This window comes from Lutra lutra, chromosome 6 (assembly GCF_902655055.1).
Source record: "Lutra lutra chromosome 6, mLutLut1.2, whole genome shotgun sequence".
NCBI lineage: Eukaryota > Metazoa > Chordata > Mammalia > Carnivora > Mustelidae > Lutra > Lutra lutra.
In genome coordinates, this window is record NC_062283.1 from 90,031,958 (window position 1) to 90,050,281 (window position 18,324).

At 39.1% G+C, this 18,324-nt stretch overlaps 1 protein-coding gene across 7 annotated transcripts in view; it reads left to right on the forward strand.

Annotated features, from left to right (window-relative positions):
- The window catches only part of ECT2L (epithelial cell transforming 2 like), a 76,136-nt gene that overhangs the window by 33,126 nt on the left and 24,686 nt on the right, over positions 1-18,324 (forward strand). For all 7 annotated transcript variants that reach the window (XR_007127910.1, XR_007127911.1, XM_047732107.1 and 4 more), the window contains exons 5-11: positions 2,452-2,704; positions 3,608-3,776; positions 4,516-4,654; positions 6,312-6,480; positions 10,357-10,485; positions 15,625-15,717; positions 17,254-17,436. Coding sequence is in view for 5 of the 7 variants with exons in the window: in XM_047732107.1 (XP_047588063.1) it covers positions 2,452-2,704; positions 3,608-3,776; positions 4,516-4,654; positions 6,312-6,480; positions 10,357-10,485; positions 15,625-15,717; positions 17,254-17,436 (1,135 nt within the window). In the remaining 2 variants the exon portion in view is untranslated. The remainder of the gene's footprint in view (positions 1-2,451; positions 2,705-3,607; positions 3,777-4,515; positions 4,655-6,311; positions 6,481-10,356; positions 10,486-15,624; positions 15,718-17,253; positions 17,437-18,324) is intronic.

The following is an 18,324-nucleotide window of genomic DNA, read 5'->3' on the forward strand; positions in this document are numbered from 1 at the left end:
TCAACCTATGTCCTTATCTTTAAGGAATAGGTCTTGTAAACAGAATATAGTTAGTTGTTGGTGCTTGTTATCTAACATTTGGCAATCTTTGGCTTTTAGCTAGGGTAATTTTTTATTTACGTATGTGTACATACGGATCTATTTAAGCTTCAGTCCGCCGTTTTACTATTTTTTTTTTGTTCGTTCCAGTTATTTTATTGGCTTTTTAAAAATTGTCTTTTAGAGTACATAAATGTTTTTTAAGTTGTTAATTATAAATTATTTAGCAGTTCTCTCATGGCTATATTAGGATTATAGCACTCATCCTAGGGCCTTTTTTTTTAACCACATCTGAGATAATGCAAAGAGCTTAGGACCCTTTAACTCTCTCTATTCCCCTTCAGTCCCCTTCCACCCAGTTTCAATACTGTTGTCAAATATTTTAAATTTATACACACATAAAATACACACATTTAAATTTATATATATGTATAATTATTTATTTATACACACACATCACGACTATTATTTGATATAGTCAATATTTACTTATAAGTAGCCACATATTTACTTTTTCTGTTGTCATATATCTTCCTGCGTCTCTGAGTTTCCATCTGGGATCATTTTCCGTTTGAACTTTCTTGAATATTCCTTCTAGTGCAACTTGGTGCTGACAAATTCTCTTATTTTTGTCTGAAAATATCTTGTTTTACATTCGTATTTGAAGGATATTTTCACAGGGAATTTCAATGCTAGGTTGGCAGTTAATTTTGTAGAACTTTGAAATTTTTCTATTGTTTTCTGTCTTCCATAAACCTTTTTTTTTTTTTTTTTGAGAAGTAGGGAGTCTTATTGTTATTCCTTTAATGGCAATATTTTTATTTTCTCTAGCTGCTTTTAGGTTTTTTTTTTTCTCTGTCTTATCTTTTGATTTCCACAATTTTGTTATGATGTACCCAGAAGTGTGTGTGTGTTGTATGTGTGTGTGTGTGTGTTTCTTCCACTTTATGTTTTTCGGTGATTTTTGAATCTGAGATTTAATGTCCATCAGTTTTGATAAGTTCTCACACAGCATCTCCATATATATATATATTGTTTCTGCCCTATTTTTGCTCTTTTTCTTGTGGGATTCCAATACTTACATGTTAGACTGATTTACCATCTCCCACAAGTTTCATGTTGTTTTTTGTGTCTTTTCCATCTTTTTGGCCTTCAGTGTTTCTACCTGGGTTTTACTTCTAGCTTTTTGTTTACTAATTATCTCTTTAGCTGGATTCTAATTTGCTTTTAAACTGGTCCATTGAGTTTTAAATTTCAGTTATTATATTTTTCAGTTCTACAATGTTGATTTGATTATTTTTGCCACAATTCTCACCTAGCCATTTAACTTCTTAGACATATTAATTATAGGACTGTTTATTTTTTAAGTTCCTGCCTAACAATTACAACGTATGGTTCTCCTGAGGGTCTCTCTCTATTTAATAAAAGATAATAAATGACAAAAGGAGAAACAAACAATTGTTATCCTTTTGTGTGGCTGGTATTGGATACTAGATATTAGATATAAAATATCGATACAATAATTTGAGCCTCGGCTTGATGTTCTCTTCCTCCTGAGAGAATTTGATTTTGCTTCTGGCATTTGGTTAGGCTAGGAATAGATCACTTAAATCCAGTCAGAAAAGGAGATATTTTAAAACTAGTTTCAGTCTTGGTGAGAGGTTGTGTAATTCCTTACCCTTGCTGATAACCATCTCAACTGAAAGCCTGGTGTGATTACTAGGGCTTTTCCCCTTAGTGGGCCCTGAATTTAAATTTGTTTCCTTTCTTCCTTGTGAGAATACTTTTTAGGTTCCATGTCCTTCAGCCATAATTTTCTGCTCTTCTTCTCAGCCTGAGCTTTACTTTGGAACTGTCAAATGCCTTGAAATGTCAAATGCCAGGGATCAGGCTTACCTCTTTAGTTTCCCTTCTCTCTGGGGTCATGTTCACAGGAGCCCTTATTGCCCTGGTAGCTCTACAGGCCTTCAAATAATTGTTTTATGGTATTTTGTCTAGATGCTTAATTCAATTAAACTACATGAAATTTGCTGTTTCCACTTATCAAAGCTGGTTGTGTATTGGCAATATCATATGGTTCAACCGAAGGTGTTCCCAGGGGGAGGTCTGGTCTGAAACAAACTGATTTTTTACTACTATTTTTTACTATTAGGGTTAACCAAATGCTGTGGGACCAGGTGCAAGAGATGACTAATACGTTTATTCATATATAACATATATTGTGATCAAAGACTATTCTTGTATGGAGTAAGGTATGCTTCTTTTTTGTTTGTGTCCAGTTTAGATGACAAGTCAGCTGCACCAGAAATCCCAATGTAAAGAAAAATTATCTGCATAGCCGGAAACACTATTATGAGGAAACGGTCCTTAAAAATTTCTTGCAATTTATATTTCTCCTTTCTTTTTTTGTAGGACTGCTTATGGATGCCCAAATGCATTAGGTTTGGGTGGTTTCTGCCCTATACGCCAACGGATAACGAGTACGGTGCTTGGAAGCATCATTATATTGCGTGTGTGTCGAGCTTAGATTGGCTAACACCTAGGGAAGCCTCTGCTGTCTATGGGACCCTGAACGAGCCCAAAACAGAAGATGAGGAGCTGCTGGAGAGACAAAGAGAAAAGTGCTTAAGAAAAATAATTTGGGAGAAAATTGCACTACATAAGAGTAAGTAGCATTTTAAAATGATGTCTTACCCAACTATTGTAGAAACAAATGGATTTACATACAGATTCCCACACTGGAGGATAGCTAGGTCTTTCTGGAAGAGTGTGTAGGTGGCATTCTCTAAAGCAAGCTCTTCCTCTCCCCACCCCCTCCCCGTATATTTCAAGTTCATGAGTAAGAAAAAAGATTTTAGATGAGATACAGAAAGTCCAATATCGGTGCCTCCATATTCCTCTGGTTACAATCAGGTTTATGAGATGAAAACAACAACAACAAGGAGAGGGAACAAGGAACGTAGGCAAAAACAAGGAAATAGGTGCAGGAGAGAAGAATTGAGATTAGCAACAGAGGGGAGAAGTGAAACTGGGAATGGAAGCAGGAAGAACAGCATTAAAAGAAGAAAAGTAGGAAGGGAAGAAGAGTAAGAGCCTCTCTCAGCCAAGCCTTCTGATTTGCACAGTGCACAACAGAACAACAAAAGTGACTGGAGTCCTGCCATCTTCTTTTTACTGACTCACCCTCTGTGAGATCATAATAAACAGGAGATTACTTGAAGCCAAGACAAAGGGCAGAAATGGATGTGAAACCTGTAAATCGATTAACTGCTTTCCACAAGAAAAGAGGTGTTCGTTCTCTGAGCTTTGTTTCTTTTTTTTCTTTTTTTCTTTTTTTCTTTTTTTTTTTTTTAGCTTTGTTTCTTGACCTGACAGGACTGGTAACTTGGAGCCATAGCTTGGAGCCGAGAGGATAAGAAATCCAAATAGAGTCTGTAAAAAGGGCTATAATTATTGCCATTTGGAATAGTGCCCTGGTACAGCTTTATTTTTGATGCCTTTATCTATGTAGACTTGGCCGAGAGAAGCATGAAGTAAACTACAGAGGCTGCTGCTGTTTGTTTTTCAGAGGAGTTATTCAAAGTTCGACCCCCTTGGGTGAGCGGAACACGCTGCTCTAGATTGTTAAAATCCAAATGCCAGCCACTGCTCTCCCAGGCTCTGAGGGATCAAGTGGGATTACATGAAGCTTTGGAGAAACAGCTAATTTTGGCATCCTTACAAGCTTTGCCCAAGCGGTAAGCAACCTCCATCTCCTGAAGGCTCAAGACATCCCATGATACCAAGAATTCATTCTAGAATAATTTAGCTAACTCGCAGGGAGCTTGTATAATTATCTGGCTCATATCCTATGAGATAGCAATGGAAATAACTCTTTAATCTTTAAAAGCAGTGGTCTTTGACATGTTTTCTGAGGGAAATCTGTAACATTCAAATTTTATATTTCAAATATTCTTGGCCCTGCAAAGAGGCTGTGATGTAGTACATTTTCTTTGCAATTTATTGAGCAAAAGTAACATTTTTGTTTTCAGAATTGATTTTCCTGGAGTAAGTGTATCCAAATGGGAATGTGGGAGTAATGGGTAAGAGAATGGAGACATTATTTAGAGAGCTGGGAGAACCAGATGATCTAGGAAATTTTTAAATCTCTCAGCTGTTCTTTTAAAATGTCATTTTGAACCCCTCAGTATGTCACTACATTCATTTTAAGTGCCCAACAAAGCTAAATTAGTTCCAGGAGACCTTTCCAATATCCCATGAATGGAGGAAAAGAGGCCCAGAAGCCAGCTCTGGCCCCACCCCACCCCAGAGCCCCATTTGCTGTTGTCCCCCAAAACTGTAGGGAGCGACTGAGTTCCGAAAGGCCCCATGCCTTGTTCAGTATAACTGATGCCCAGACAACACTTTGGTGCTCAGTTATCAAAATCCAGTTAATAGGAAATTTACACTTCACTTATTCCCTTCTTTTCCCTACAGAAGCAATGTTTCTGGAAGCCATTCCTACCCTTCATTATTGAAGAAGACTTGGCGTGGAATTCAGAAAAATGATGACAGCTCTTCATATGCGTCCCAGCCCTACTTCTTACTAATATCATCTCGGATTCCTGCATTTGAGGTAAGAGTATGTTAGGAGGCCTGCCCTTTTCTGAATTGGGTGTTTTGTTTTGTTTTGTTTTTCATCTAGATGAGAGGATGTGTAACAATCTTTTGGCCTCCGTATGTATGAAAATGATTCCTCTTCTAAAAGGAACATGGTCTAAGTGGAAATTTACAGACCCAGAGCACTTTTAAAAATCAGAAGCAATAAAGATAACCATAAATCAAAATTACTTTAAAAAAAGCATTAGAGGCCAAAACTACCTTGCATTTAGTTAAGTATCTGGTGAATTCTTATTGAACTGAATTTGTCGTACTTATCCCAAAAAAGAGCAAGGTGATTAAGAATTATTTTAAAACCTCTTTGCAATGCCCAAGGAACTAAATACTATCATATAACCATCATTTCTCACAAGAAAAATCTCAGAAATCCTATTTTGTGGTCTATTCAGGGAGGTGCCATTAAATTACGTTCTTTTTATAATAAAGTTATATATTTTAATTTGAATATAATAAAAATGAAGGAAGCACAATGAAGACATAGAAGCATGTATTTTTATATATACGTGAGTATGTGTATATGCATATAGAACACAATGGATATACGACACACATGTGTGTCTATGACATGCACATATACGTGTGTATATATGACGCACAAAGAGGGACATATGTAAGGGATGACATTCCGTAGGTTCCATTCATTGGCCTACTTAGAAAGTTTTTAAAAAATTTCCTCCTTGTAACAAAATGGTTGCTTTCAAGATACGAAATCAGTATTCTTTCTGGGCATCTAGAAATTGACTCAGATCATTTATAACCAGCCAGCTCCGGGGATCCATATGAAAGCAAGATCAGAGTTTTGACCTCCATGTGGGCCCCAAATAGTTTCCTAATGTTTAATAATGGGCATCAGGCTGGGCACAAAGGATAACCAGTGGCAGAGTATGGGTGAAAAATCTAGTTCAAAGTAAGTTCATTCTCCTATTTGTCTTCTTTACATAAGTCTATGCCATGATTACTTTTTTTTTATTATGAATGTGTTGGGTGCTTAGGCAAAAAACAGGACATAACCAGGTGGTAGTCCTCTGCTCAATTTGAACTGTGACCTTCAGGAAGTTGCATGAGGTTTGGGAGAAAAAAAAAATCATTGACTTAATGACTTTCCAAACTATCTCCTGCTAGTGAATTAACGTTACCATAACGAATAGTTTATTTGGTTGCTGAGTTCAAAGCATAGTGGTTTTCGTATTTATTTAAATGGAAAATATTTAATCAATCAATATTGATAATTCAGAAATTCATGATTAAGAGGAAAACTTTAAATCTATTTTAAAGCCCATTGCAAATCATATTATCTCAATTTGGTTATTTTTTAAGAGATGCATCTATGTCTCTTCATGGGTATGTACAATGATAAAAAGGCTGGAAGAAAATAATTTAACTTGTTATAATATTTATCTCTGAGTGCTGGAGTTAAAGTGTACTTAATTTTCTTCTCATAATTAAAAAAGAAATAAAATCATTGAAAAAGAAACCAACAAATGATAAAGCTTATTTCCTCTTTCTATAATTTCTGGAAAAAAGTATTTAAAAATCACAGCAGATTACATACCCATTTTATTTATTTTGTGAATAAATATTCTAAAATAATGGGCTTTGGTTTCATTTTCTAGATGGTGGTGGAGAGCATTAAGGCAGGTATCATTTTTGTGGTGTACGAACATAGCGGCTTAACCTTGGAGAGCCTGCTTTATCTCATAGAAAAAGCTCTGGATGGGCAGAAGGTACAGAGTATGGGGATATTTAGTGATGGAGACAGCAGAGAAATCAATTTACTCCAAGGTAAGCCTGGAGATTGAAAGCAACAACCAACTTTGCACGAATGTGGTTGAAAGCAACAACCAACTTTGCACGAATGTGGTGTTTGTCTACATGTATGACCTTCAGAACAGTATTTAAGTTTCAATTTGCTAACAGAGTTGATGTCCCAGCTCAAAGCAGTCATACAGGAGGAGTTCCCTTTTATTCAAGGGAGGGTTGGCCCTTTTCTTCTATTCAGGCCTTCAATGGATTGGGTGAGACCCACCCATACTGGGAAGAGTAATCTGCTTTACTCAGTCTGTCTAGTCAAACATTAACCTTATTCCCAAACACACTCACAGACACATCCAGAATTCTGTTTGTCCAAGTATCTGAGCACCCCAATGGCCCAGTCAGGTTGACATGAAAAATTAAGCATCACACCATTAAATAAGAACTTCCTTTTTCCCGCTTATTCCCACCCCTAAGAACTACCATTCTACTTTCTGTTCCCATGAATTTGACAACTTTACGTACCTTACATAAGTGAAACACAGTATTTCACTTTGTGACTGGCTTATTTTACTTAACTTAATGTCATCAAGTTTCATCCACGTTGTAGCTTAAGATAGGATTTCCTTCACTTTTAAGGATGAATAATATTCCATTGTATGTATAGACCACATTTTGTTTATCCTTTCATTTGCTGATGGCCATTTAGCTTGCTTCCACCTCTTGGCTATCGGGAATAGCACTATTATGAACACTGAGTGTGCAGACAGTTCTTTGAGATTCTACTTTAAATTGCTTTGGATATATATCCATACATGGGATTGCAGAATTACATGGTAATTTTATTTTTAATTTTTTGAGGAACCTCCATACTATTTTCCATGTGGCTATACCATTTTCCACTCCCACCAACAGTGCATAAGGGCTCCAATTTCTTCACATCCTCACCAACATTTGTTATATTCTGTGTTTTTGCTTGTTTTTAGTTGACAGTAATATCTTGATGGGTTTAAGGTGATATTTATTATGGCTTTGATTTGCATTTGTCTACTGATTAGTGATGTTGAACATTTTTTCGTATGCATATTGGCTATTTGTATATCTTCTTTATCTACATCTATTGAAGTCCTTTGCCCATTTTCTGATGGGTTTATTTGATATTCTCCATTGAGTTTAGACATACTTTATACAGTTTAGATATTAACCCTATAAGATGTTTGCAAATATTTTGTCCGGTTCTGTATGCTGCCTTTTACTCTATTTATTGTGTTCTTTGATGCACAAAAGCTTCAAGTTTGATGAAAGTGTAGCAATTTTAATAGCAGCAAAACCCATGATCTATAAGTTGGTGTACACGAACAGCATTTATTATACTTCCAAATGGCTTATTCCACAAAGAAAAGGATTGGCTGATACCATTAACTCTTTAAGGATCATCTTTTAAAAATGCCAATGGTTATCCTTCTCATAGGGAAGGAGATGATGACTGTTTTAGAATTAAATTTTCAGCTTCTACTCTTCTTTATGCTATAACTTACATCTTTCCTTGTTATACCTAAGATAGAATGGTTTTAAGGTTTACTAGCATGAAATCTTCCATCTTTGTGAGAGGAGGGGAGAAAGGGAATAAGATGGTCAAGGATCCAGCTGGTGGGGACCCCCTAAAATGGCACAGTGGGTACCTGAATCACCCATCAAATACTGTCTCTGTGGCTACTTTATCCAGTGATCTGTCCCAGCTGCTAACTCGGGAAACGAGCAGGAAAGCCTGGTGCTCTGCCGGGGCCAACTGCTCCATCTGGGGGAATCCCAAGAGGGCTGTATGATTGGAAAGCTTAGCTCCTGGCTGGGTTTGTCAACACTGTTGCTGAACAAACTCGGATAAATTCCTGGCAAGCGAAGTGCGTTGTCTCTTGAGTGCAAGAGACAAGGGTTTGGAAAAAAACTTATTTTGGGTGCCAGTAGCCAGGGGAGGTGGCAGGCTCAACCCTTAACAATTGACCTCTCCACCTGCAAGATAGACACTGGAGTTTTATGGAGACAAGTTCAGCAGGGTACGTGCCAGTGAGCAGGCAGGCAGCACGTGCTCCTGAGTGGGGGTAGGGATATATTCAGCCACGATCCCAGGCAGGGAAAGGGACCTGGGGGTATGTGGTCTTCTAGGCATTCCATTGCTATCAGGGCTTTTCCTTCTGATTGGAATGCTCCAGTCATTGCAAAACATCTCATCAATTCCTCGAGAAAGTGCAAAAAGAAATATGCATAATGGGTTTTCGTTGAAGCATGAGTTCAGCAGTCTTGTCTATTTCTGGTTTTAACTCTTGGGGCCTATAGCTGAGCAAGAAGACTTGCTTACCTCTAGAATTCAGCATGCTTGGAATAGTTTTAGTAAGTTTTATTAACAAAATAAACTACTTTTGATTTATTGTTACCTTATTTTGTCTTTTCTTGTTTAGTTTACCTATGCCTGAAACAAGTTGTATTCCACATCAAATTTTATATATTCGCCCAAAAGTAAAGCACAGCACTAGTTGTTGCGTGGGGTTTATATTTATGATTAATTACATGGTAGCTTTTCTCTAAATGACGGAGAGGAGAGGTATTGATTACAAATTTATACTGTAGTGTAGTAGGTTTACCTCTCATGGAGTAGAAGGACCCGTTAGGGTTTTCTAACATCTCAGACTTTTTGTTCTGCACATGAGAAAGATTTCCAAACTTTGCCTTTTGTTTTCTTATTTATTTATTTATTTATTTATTTATTAAGGGGGATTGGGGGAGAGAGAAAGAGAGATAGTAACGGGAGAGAGAAAGAATCTTAAGTAGGCTACACGCCCATCACAGAGCGGATGCAGGGCTGAGTCTCACACTCTGAGATCATGACCTGAATGGAATTCAAGAGTCGAATGCTTAATTGACTGAGCCACCCAGGCGTCCCACACTGGTTTGTTTGTTTTTTTTTTTTAAATCGAGAGTAACATAACAAAATAACTGAAAACTAAAGTTTCCCTTTTAATGATCATGGTGTTTCCCCAGGAGCTTTTGTCTTAAAACCAACAACAAATAAAGTCTCTTACTCCAGGCATCTGACGAGGTCCTTCCATTCTGTACCTGGATGTCTCGATGGAAAGAAGTGAAGTGTTGGGATTCTTGCCTGACTTTGTTTTCACTTCGTTCCTGGGATTTAAGAATTCAGAGTGTCCGGAACACCTTTAGAAATGGGCCTAGACACATAGAGATTCACTGAATCATCATACAGAAGTCCCAGGAAGTAAGAGTTTCAGTGATGTTTACCACCTTCTGGGAGTCTTCTGTTCTGAATGACTTATCTTTTTGGCTGACATCTTCGCTTTGCAACTTGGTGGAAAACATGGGCGTGACTGGCCACCTTCCCTGACACCCTGGGAGCCTGCTAATGCACACTGCTGCTCAGTGAAGGCCGAGAGACAAGGTCCTAAAACTAAGCGCACAGCGTCCAGTAAATCCACAACGTGAAGGAGAGTGTGGGCCATGCAGGAGTCCTTTTGTGGCCCTAATATGGTGCAGCACGAGAGCATGGGCAAGCTCCAGATCAGGCTCTTACGAGCAGACTCTAGCTTTTTTTTTTTTTTTTTTTTTGAGATTTTATTTATTTATTTGACAGACAGAGATCCCAAGTAGGCAGAGAGGCAGGCAGAGAGAGAGGAGGAAGCAGGCTCCCTGCTGAGCAGAGAGCCTCATGCGGGGCTCGATCCCAGGACCCTGGGATCATGACCTGAGCTGAAGGCAGAGGCTTTAACCCACTGAGCCACCCAGGCGCCCCCAGACTCTAGCTTTTTGAATTAGGATCGCATTTTCCCAGAGTGCTAAGAGTTTCTGCTCATGATAAAGTTACAAACTAATATGACATTTTGAGTTTTTCCTCAGGTTATAAAATTGGTATTGGAAACTTATTGAGACCTGAAGTGAGAGACTTCTGGGAGAAACTAGGAAGCTATGTGGCCCCTGAAGAAGAAGGGGGTCATGTGGACCTCTTTGTACCTCTTGGAGCATCAGGTCAGTTTTCAAAGGCAGTGGTCATGCCTACCCCAGTGATATTTTGGGAATTTTTGAAATGCCTTCAGTTCAAATGATTCAGTCACATTTTACTCTTTTTTTCTTTTTCTCTTACACCTCATACCCTCAGGTATATAAGGGGGAAAGAGCTGGGGTTAGTGGTCTGAGGAAACTGTCCCTGCAGAATAAGGCTACTAGTGACATGAGCCAGCCAGGGATATTATCTGTAGCTCTTCTGGAAAATATAATAAAACCAGTCTCCACTACACAGGGGAAAATGTCTGAACCCATAATCAGTTGGTCTGAGAAAAGCCTCCCTGCTGTGTTCTGAACCTAGAAGGAGTGAGCATGAACTTGGTGACCAAGGACCTTGGGCTTGAATCCCACTCATGCCACTTGAGCTGTGTGGCCTTAGGCAAGTTTATGGGCCTGTTTCCTCATATGAAAGTTAGTATAATAGCACCTTACCCTCAAGAATTGTATCAAAATAATGTAAACACTTATAATAAATACACTTAAAAATACAATAAAAATAAAGACTTAAATAATATTTGAATATTAAAAACAGCCAAGTGCTTGGTAAAGAGGAGACTGGTTGCTGATCCCAGAGGTCTGATATCATTTTAAGTGCCCATCTGTCTAATATCAGTCCCTAGAACTCAAAGTTGATTTCAGTACTTGAAGAGAAACTCTAGAAGCATTAAGACTAATTCGCTTTTTAGACATCTGTTCAATAAAAGCCTTGCATTCATGGGCTTTTTTTTTTTTAATGCCAAGCAGAGCAAGGCAGAGGGAGTATAAAATTAAATTTTCTCAAACAGTTTCTTATTCCCGTTCCTTAGGGAACTGTGAGTTTTAAAGTTCGCTCTAATCCTCACATTTCCCTGAACTGTTCGTACATGCCAAGTATGCCTCTGGCAGGCTTCAACCAGGGGAAAGGGAAAAACAAAAGGATGGGAAGGGGTTTAAAAGAAAACAAATTATAAAATCATAAAAAAATGTTTTACACAGTTATGACAATTAATGTAATCTTAACTAAAGACAATATGCATAGAAAAATCTAGGAGGAAATATAACACAATTATTAACAGCATCTATCTCCAGATGTGTTTTTCAGGTTTCCTACTTTTGAAATCAGAATATGGAGGGTGGGATTCCTTTGTTTAAAACCTGTGCGTGGGGGCGCCTGGGTGGCTCAGTGGGTTAAGCCGCTGCCTTCGGCTCAGGTCATGATCTCAGGGTCCTGGGATCGAGTCCCACATCGGGCTCTCTGCTCAGCAAGAAGCCTGCTTCCCTCTCTCTCTCTCTCTGCCTTCCTCTCCGTCTACTTGTGATCTCTCTCTGTCAAATAAATAAATAAAATCTTAAAAAAATAAAATAAAATAAAATAAAACCTGTGCGTGCGTGGGGGAGGGCGGCAGGATATAGATAAGGGTTTGGAAGGATATATACGAAATGTATTAACAACAGTTGGATAAGGGGCTTTTCTTTCCTTTTATTATTTTTCCTTTCCTTTTATCTCCTATTTGTCCCTATTTTCTGTAATGAACTAGTATTACTTTTGTAAGGAAAGTAAAGCAATTTTTTTTAAGATTTTATTTTTTTAAGTAATCTCTACAGCCAACGAGGGTCTCAAACTTAGAACCCTAGATCAAGAGTCCCATGCTCCACCAACTGAGCCAACCAGGCGCCCTGCAAAGGAAATTTTTTAACTGGAGTAGAAGAAAAAGAAAGGATTTGGGAAAATAAGGCATTGAAAGGGATCAGGAATAGGGCAAAAGGGGGGACGAACAATAGATTTAGTGACTTAAAAATTGTCTCAAGTGAAAGTTGATGGCACTGAACAGCAAATTTCTCACCACCATTTTGGCCCCCAAATCATCCCCTGAACTCATCAAACACAATTTCCACCTGGACAAGCCATCAAGACCCTGCTTCAGATGAAAGAACTCAGCTTCTCAGTCCAAAAATCTCTTTCTGCCACCTCAGGTATCACTCAGGAGCTTATCATCCCTGTAGCTGTAAGGCCTCCGAGAGCTTGATCTCCAACATTTTTTTCTGAGTACCACCTCCAAAACATGCACCAAATATTCCAAACATCCATGTTCCAAATACTCCTACTGTGTCAGCTCTTTGCCTCAAGACCTCCAATGCACACACTCGCACATTTCCACTCTCTTGTCCCCACGTCTCCATCCTCCGCTCCTTCTTTGTTAAACCTGCATTCAATGGTTGTCATTATCATTACTCTGTTGCAAAGAATCTGAACTTCTTTGTCTCCCTTTCTCCGGCTGAACTCCAGTGCTCCTTAAACACCACCGTCTGCATGCTCTCCACTGCCTGCACGAAGCAGCTGGGTTGAAAACAGTGCTGTGGCTTTTCTTATTCATCTAACCTGACTTCACTGCCATAAATATCAAATGCGATTGCGGCACTGACAACTAATCCCCCCACCTTCCCTTGGTAAATTTCTTTCCCACTCTCTGAGAGGACTACATCATCCCCTCCCCTCCTTCATCCATCTCTCGAGAACCTCTCTCTCAGCTGTTGACCTCACCTTTTACAGCCCTGAGAAAACGCCCGAATTTCCCTCCCACCACCAAACCCACCACGTACCCCACCTCTTACCTTCATTCTCTGTCTTCCCTTCTGTCCCGATGGAGGAAGCAGCCCTGCTCAAATCAGCACCCACTTGCGCTCTGTATCCCACCCCCTTTCACCTCCTCACGACCACATTCCCACACTCAGTTCTCTCCGACAGCCTCAACCCTCCCTCTTTCTTCGGTCATTCCTATCAAACCAGGAACACCTGTAGTGCCAGCTCCTGTGCTAAAAAGAGAGAAAGCGAGACCATAAACTTTCCCTCACCTGTATACACTCAACCTAGATACACCTCCATAGTGACTCTAGCCCTGGATCTCAAGTGGTAATGTCTATCTGAGTCACCTAGAAGGCTTATTAAAGTACACACCACTGGATCTCATCCTAGCACTTCTCACTCACCACGTCTGGCATGGGGGCTGAGAATTTTCATTTCTGACAAGTTCCCAGGTGCTGCTGCTGCTGCTGCTTAGCGAGGCTCTACTCCAGATTCTCTCTCTCCCCCTCTCCCTTTGCCCCTCCCCCCTGATCACTCACAGTCTCTCTCTAAAATAAATAATAAAATAAATAAAATTTTAAAAAATTTCAAGCAGCTTTATCAAGGTCTAAATAATGTAAGATAAATTGTACATATTTAAAGTGTGCATTTAGATAAATTTTGACATGTGAAAATATTTTATGTGAAACCATAAAATAATCAAGATAAGGAACATAGTCACCACTCCCCAAATTTTCCTCAAGCCAGTCTGCAGTTTTTTCCTCCTGCTTCTCCCTATCCCCATCCTGAATTAGCCACATTGTGAAAGATCTCCTCTCTTTCACAATGCATTAGTTTGTATTTTATAGAATTTTCTATAAATGGAACCATACACCGTGCATTCTTTTTTGTTAGGCTTCTTTCACTCAGAAGAATTATTTTATATTCCTCTGTTTGATGCTTGTATCAATGGCTCCTTGTTTTTTTTTATTGCTAGGAATTATTGCATTGTACGTATATACCACAATTTGTTTATTCAGTCACTTGTTGATAGATATTTGAGTTCTTTCCAGGTCCCGGGTCCTAACACAGAAAGTAGCTATGAAACTATGTGTGAACATATGCTTTTATTTATCTTGGATAAATACCTAGGAGTGGAATGGCTGGGTCAATATGATAGGTGTTAACTTTTTAAACACTGGCTGAACTGTTTTCCGGAGTAGTTGTATAATTTTACATTTCCACAAGCAATGTATGAGAACTCTAGTTGCGTAGTATCCCACACGGGTATGTAGTCTTGTTAATGTTAGCCGTGCGTGTGGGAGTGCCGGAGTATCTCATTGGGGTTTGAATTTGCATTTGCTTCATGACTGATGATGCTGAACATCTTTTCTTGCACTTATCTGCCACTCATTGGTTTTCGTTTGTGGTTGTCTGTCCTAATCTTCTGCTCATTTTTAAAATTAGGTTGTTTTCTTACTGAGAACTCTTTATGTATTCTAGAAAAGGCATTTACAAATATTTTCTCTCACTCTGTGACTTATGTTTTTCTTCTCCGAATGGTCCCTTTTGAAGAGATGAAGTTCTTAATTTTTGTGAAGTCAAATTTATTTTTTTTTTAGGTTATAGTTTTAATGTTGTATCTGGACACTATCTGACTGAAGTTCACAAGATTTTCTTTATTTTAGAAATAAAGAATTTCTTCTAAACTATTTATAGTTTTGACTTTTAGATTTCTGAACTATTGACTTATTTGCTTGTTCATAGAGTTTTAGAAGTATGGGTTGAAGTTTCATGTTTTTTTTTTTAACTTATGGATATCTAATTTTTCTAGCACCATTCCTTGTAAAGACTATCCTTTTCTCAGTGCATTTGATTTGCATCTTTGTTGAAACCAACTGACTACACAGATGTAGGTATACCTAGGGACTCTATTTGATTTCTTTGATCCATTCCAATTAAAAGATTAGACCCCAATAAATGAGAGACATCCCAACCTTTCAGCCACTGCCATCTTGTTCCAACCAATTTGGAGTAATTGTTTATTCTTAGACCACAAAGAATTAAGAAATATAACCCAGTGTATTAATTTCGATCAAAGTAATTCCTTCTATATGATGAATCCAATCTTTATGCCGGGTCGCTGAAGGTGGGGTGAAATTAATGCCACACTCAAGTTTGACCATCGTATTGAGCGGTTCCAACAGTTTTAAATTTGTCCTCTTAGGAGACATCTCCTTTGAGTCAGACTATTTTAGAAAGTATACGTAGACTTTTCTCTGTCTCTGTCCTGAGTATTCCGACTTTGAAAATATGTACCAGGTCAGTCTTCCTGCACGGTCTCTCCACTCTGTTGTTTAGTCCTCGTTAATTAAGCGTCTGGTCTTCAGCACTTAGCGGTGGGCTATATAAAGTGCTTACGGACTGTTCCATAGGGATTTGAATTGAAGATGAGAAATCCTAGCAGTCTTGCTTGGCCAGCTTAGCGTTCCTAAGTAATACTTAATGTTTCCAAGGGAAAACCTGTGAGTAAACCAATGAAAGTGTTTTTGACTCTGCAGAGGCAGGACTGGAAGTTCTTTCCCAGCTGTCTCAACTAACTGGCACGTTCTTTACTGCCCCTACTGGAATTGCAACCGGCTCTTACCAGCACAGTAAGTGTATGTGGGGCTGACCACGTGACTGTCTTCCATCCCCTCTCAAAAGGAATGCTGTCACTACCCAAACTGTGTCATTTCCCACTGCCCACTGTCCTATCAAGTGCTTAGGAAGGGATTATTTATTACAAATATTTGCTTCAAACCATCATGTACACAAACCCTGTTGAAAACATCATTTTTAATAGTTAAAGATGGATAGTTGCTGATCTAGAGAAATAACAAGTACCAAGAGCAATTATTAGTGAGACGGAATCAATGTGGTTTCCTTTGGAAATTAGAACGGTAGCTCTGAAGAGAGAGTGAAGGCTTGCTCAGGTTCCAGTTCAACTGCATTATCTGAGAGGAAAACAAGGATAAAATATACACCTGGAATTAGTTTCACTTAGATACTGAAGCTGCAGATATTAAATGCGAATGTAACATTGGCTAACCAAAAAAAAAAACCACACTGCTCTGCTAAAGTAACAAGAACCATTTTCCCCTTTAAAACTCCCTGGCCTCCTATTACATAGGGTTTGGGACCACGTAGAAACCACATAAAGCATGACGTCTCTAATCCCATATTCTAAGGGACTTTCAAACCTGGGGAGAACTGGCATGACTGGAAACCTGTAAGGGAAAAGATTCCACGTATCTACAGAAAAGCACATTGACCTGCTAGATTTTTGTAGCAGAAGTCACTTGTTAATTTCAGCTCTGTAGCTACAGGACCAAGTGCTAGACAACACACTGGGCCTCCTGCAGAGAGGACGGCAGCCTTGCAGCGGGGAGCAGGGAGCAAACACTGATTTTTATGGGGCAGCTCTTCTTCCTTTTCTCCTCCTCTATCTCCTCTTCCTTCGGTTCATCTTCCTTTTCCCTTTCGTCTTCTTAGTTTTCTTCTAGGAAAGCATGTCATAAAGAATTGCTCATGTTTATCAGTAAAAAGGGGGAAGCGGAATCAAATAAGGCTATCTATCCATTGAGGACACAAAATCAGATTTAACATGTCCCAGCATCATCCAGTAATTGACTTCCAAGGATAGAATTTCTTTTCTTCCAAGGAGAGAATTTCTTTAAGCACCCACTACAGTCATGTAGAGAAACTTAGAGAGAGAGAGAGAGCAACCTGACATGATGTAGGAAGCCATAGGTTTGGCTAGCCCAAGATGACTTCGGATGGCACGGTGCAGAAACCAGGCAGAGTGGGGTTTTCTTGTATGTTCATTTTAGGATCTAAAGAAAAATCAGCACCTTCTTGCCCACTCTGCTTCCTGATATACAAATCCCAGAGCTATTCAATTTTGATTTCAAATGTAACAATATCAACCTTATGTGTCAAAGAACAGATAGGTAGCATTTGAAATTATTCCTTCTGGAGCTTCTAATTTTACCTTTGAAAGCAGATGATGGGTGTTTCTCTTAGTCTTCTAATGAGAGAGAGGAATAAGCTTGCTGTAAACACAACTAAGTTTTTGTTGTACTATAAACAAGAGGAATTCTTTCATCGGAGCTCCGACCTGCAATACTAAAAGGAGGAAGTCATGTCAGTTCTAGGTGATTGGCTGGGACGACCGTGGGAAAGGACTCCCTGTTCCATCTACTTCAGGGAATCAAAGCTGCAGACGTGGTCCAGTCTCACGGATTTTCTGGAAGACACCTTGAAATCAGTAAGGAAACAGTTAAGCCCTCTTTTCAAGGAGTTACAGAAGAACATCAGTGCCAGGATAATAGGTAAGAACTCTTGCTGCTTCTCTTGCTGTTTCATCATGAAGGTCCTTCGTAACTAGAGGGAATTCCAGGGCAGGAAGGGCTCGAGCAAATGTTGGCTTCTATACCTGTTCAGTAAAACTTTCTTTCCTTTGTTTTTCATATCTCCTTTCAAAGGTAATGACTATCCACCGACAACAAGTATATTCATCTTCAAAATGCTGAAGCTAGTTCCTTTTAAATAGTGGCGCTTTACTAATCCTATGCCAGTCAGTGGGTTGACTAGACAAAGCTCACAGAGTGTTTGCTAAGCCAGAGGGCTCTGCCCTTCTTCCCACCCCAGCCTGCTCTAAAAGTTAAGCTCCTCTTAGACACAGCACCCACTATTTAAATTGTTCTACGATTATGTTCTATGTATTTTCTATATAAAATATTCAGTTTGATGGGGGCTCCCCGGACCTCTGCTGAACCTATTGGACATCACTGAATTTATCATCCCATTTGCAGTCCCTACACATGGCTAATCTATCATAATAGAGTCTTGGAAGTCATTTTCTGTGTCAACCAGAGCTTCCCCTAAGTCTATTCTTTAAGATGAAATTTTTGGTTTGTTTTGTTTACCTATCATCTGGCTAAATGACCACCACCCCCATCTTTTTTTAAAGATTTTTATTTATTTACTTGACAGAGATCACAAGTAGGCAGAGAGGCAGGCAGAGATAGAGAGGGGGAAGCAGGCTCCCCGCTGAGCAGAGAGCCCGATGTGGGGCTCGATCCCAGGACCCTGAGATCATGACCTGAGCCGAAGGCAGAGTCTTTAATCCACTGAGCCACCCAGGTGCCCCCACCGCATCCATCTTTAACCACCTATTTATCTTACCCTTAACTCTTCCCATCTGACTAAAATACCCT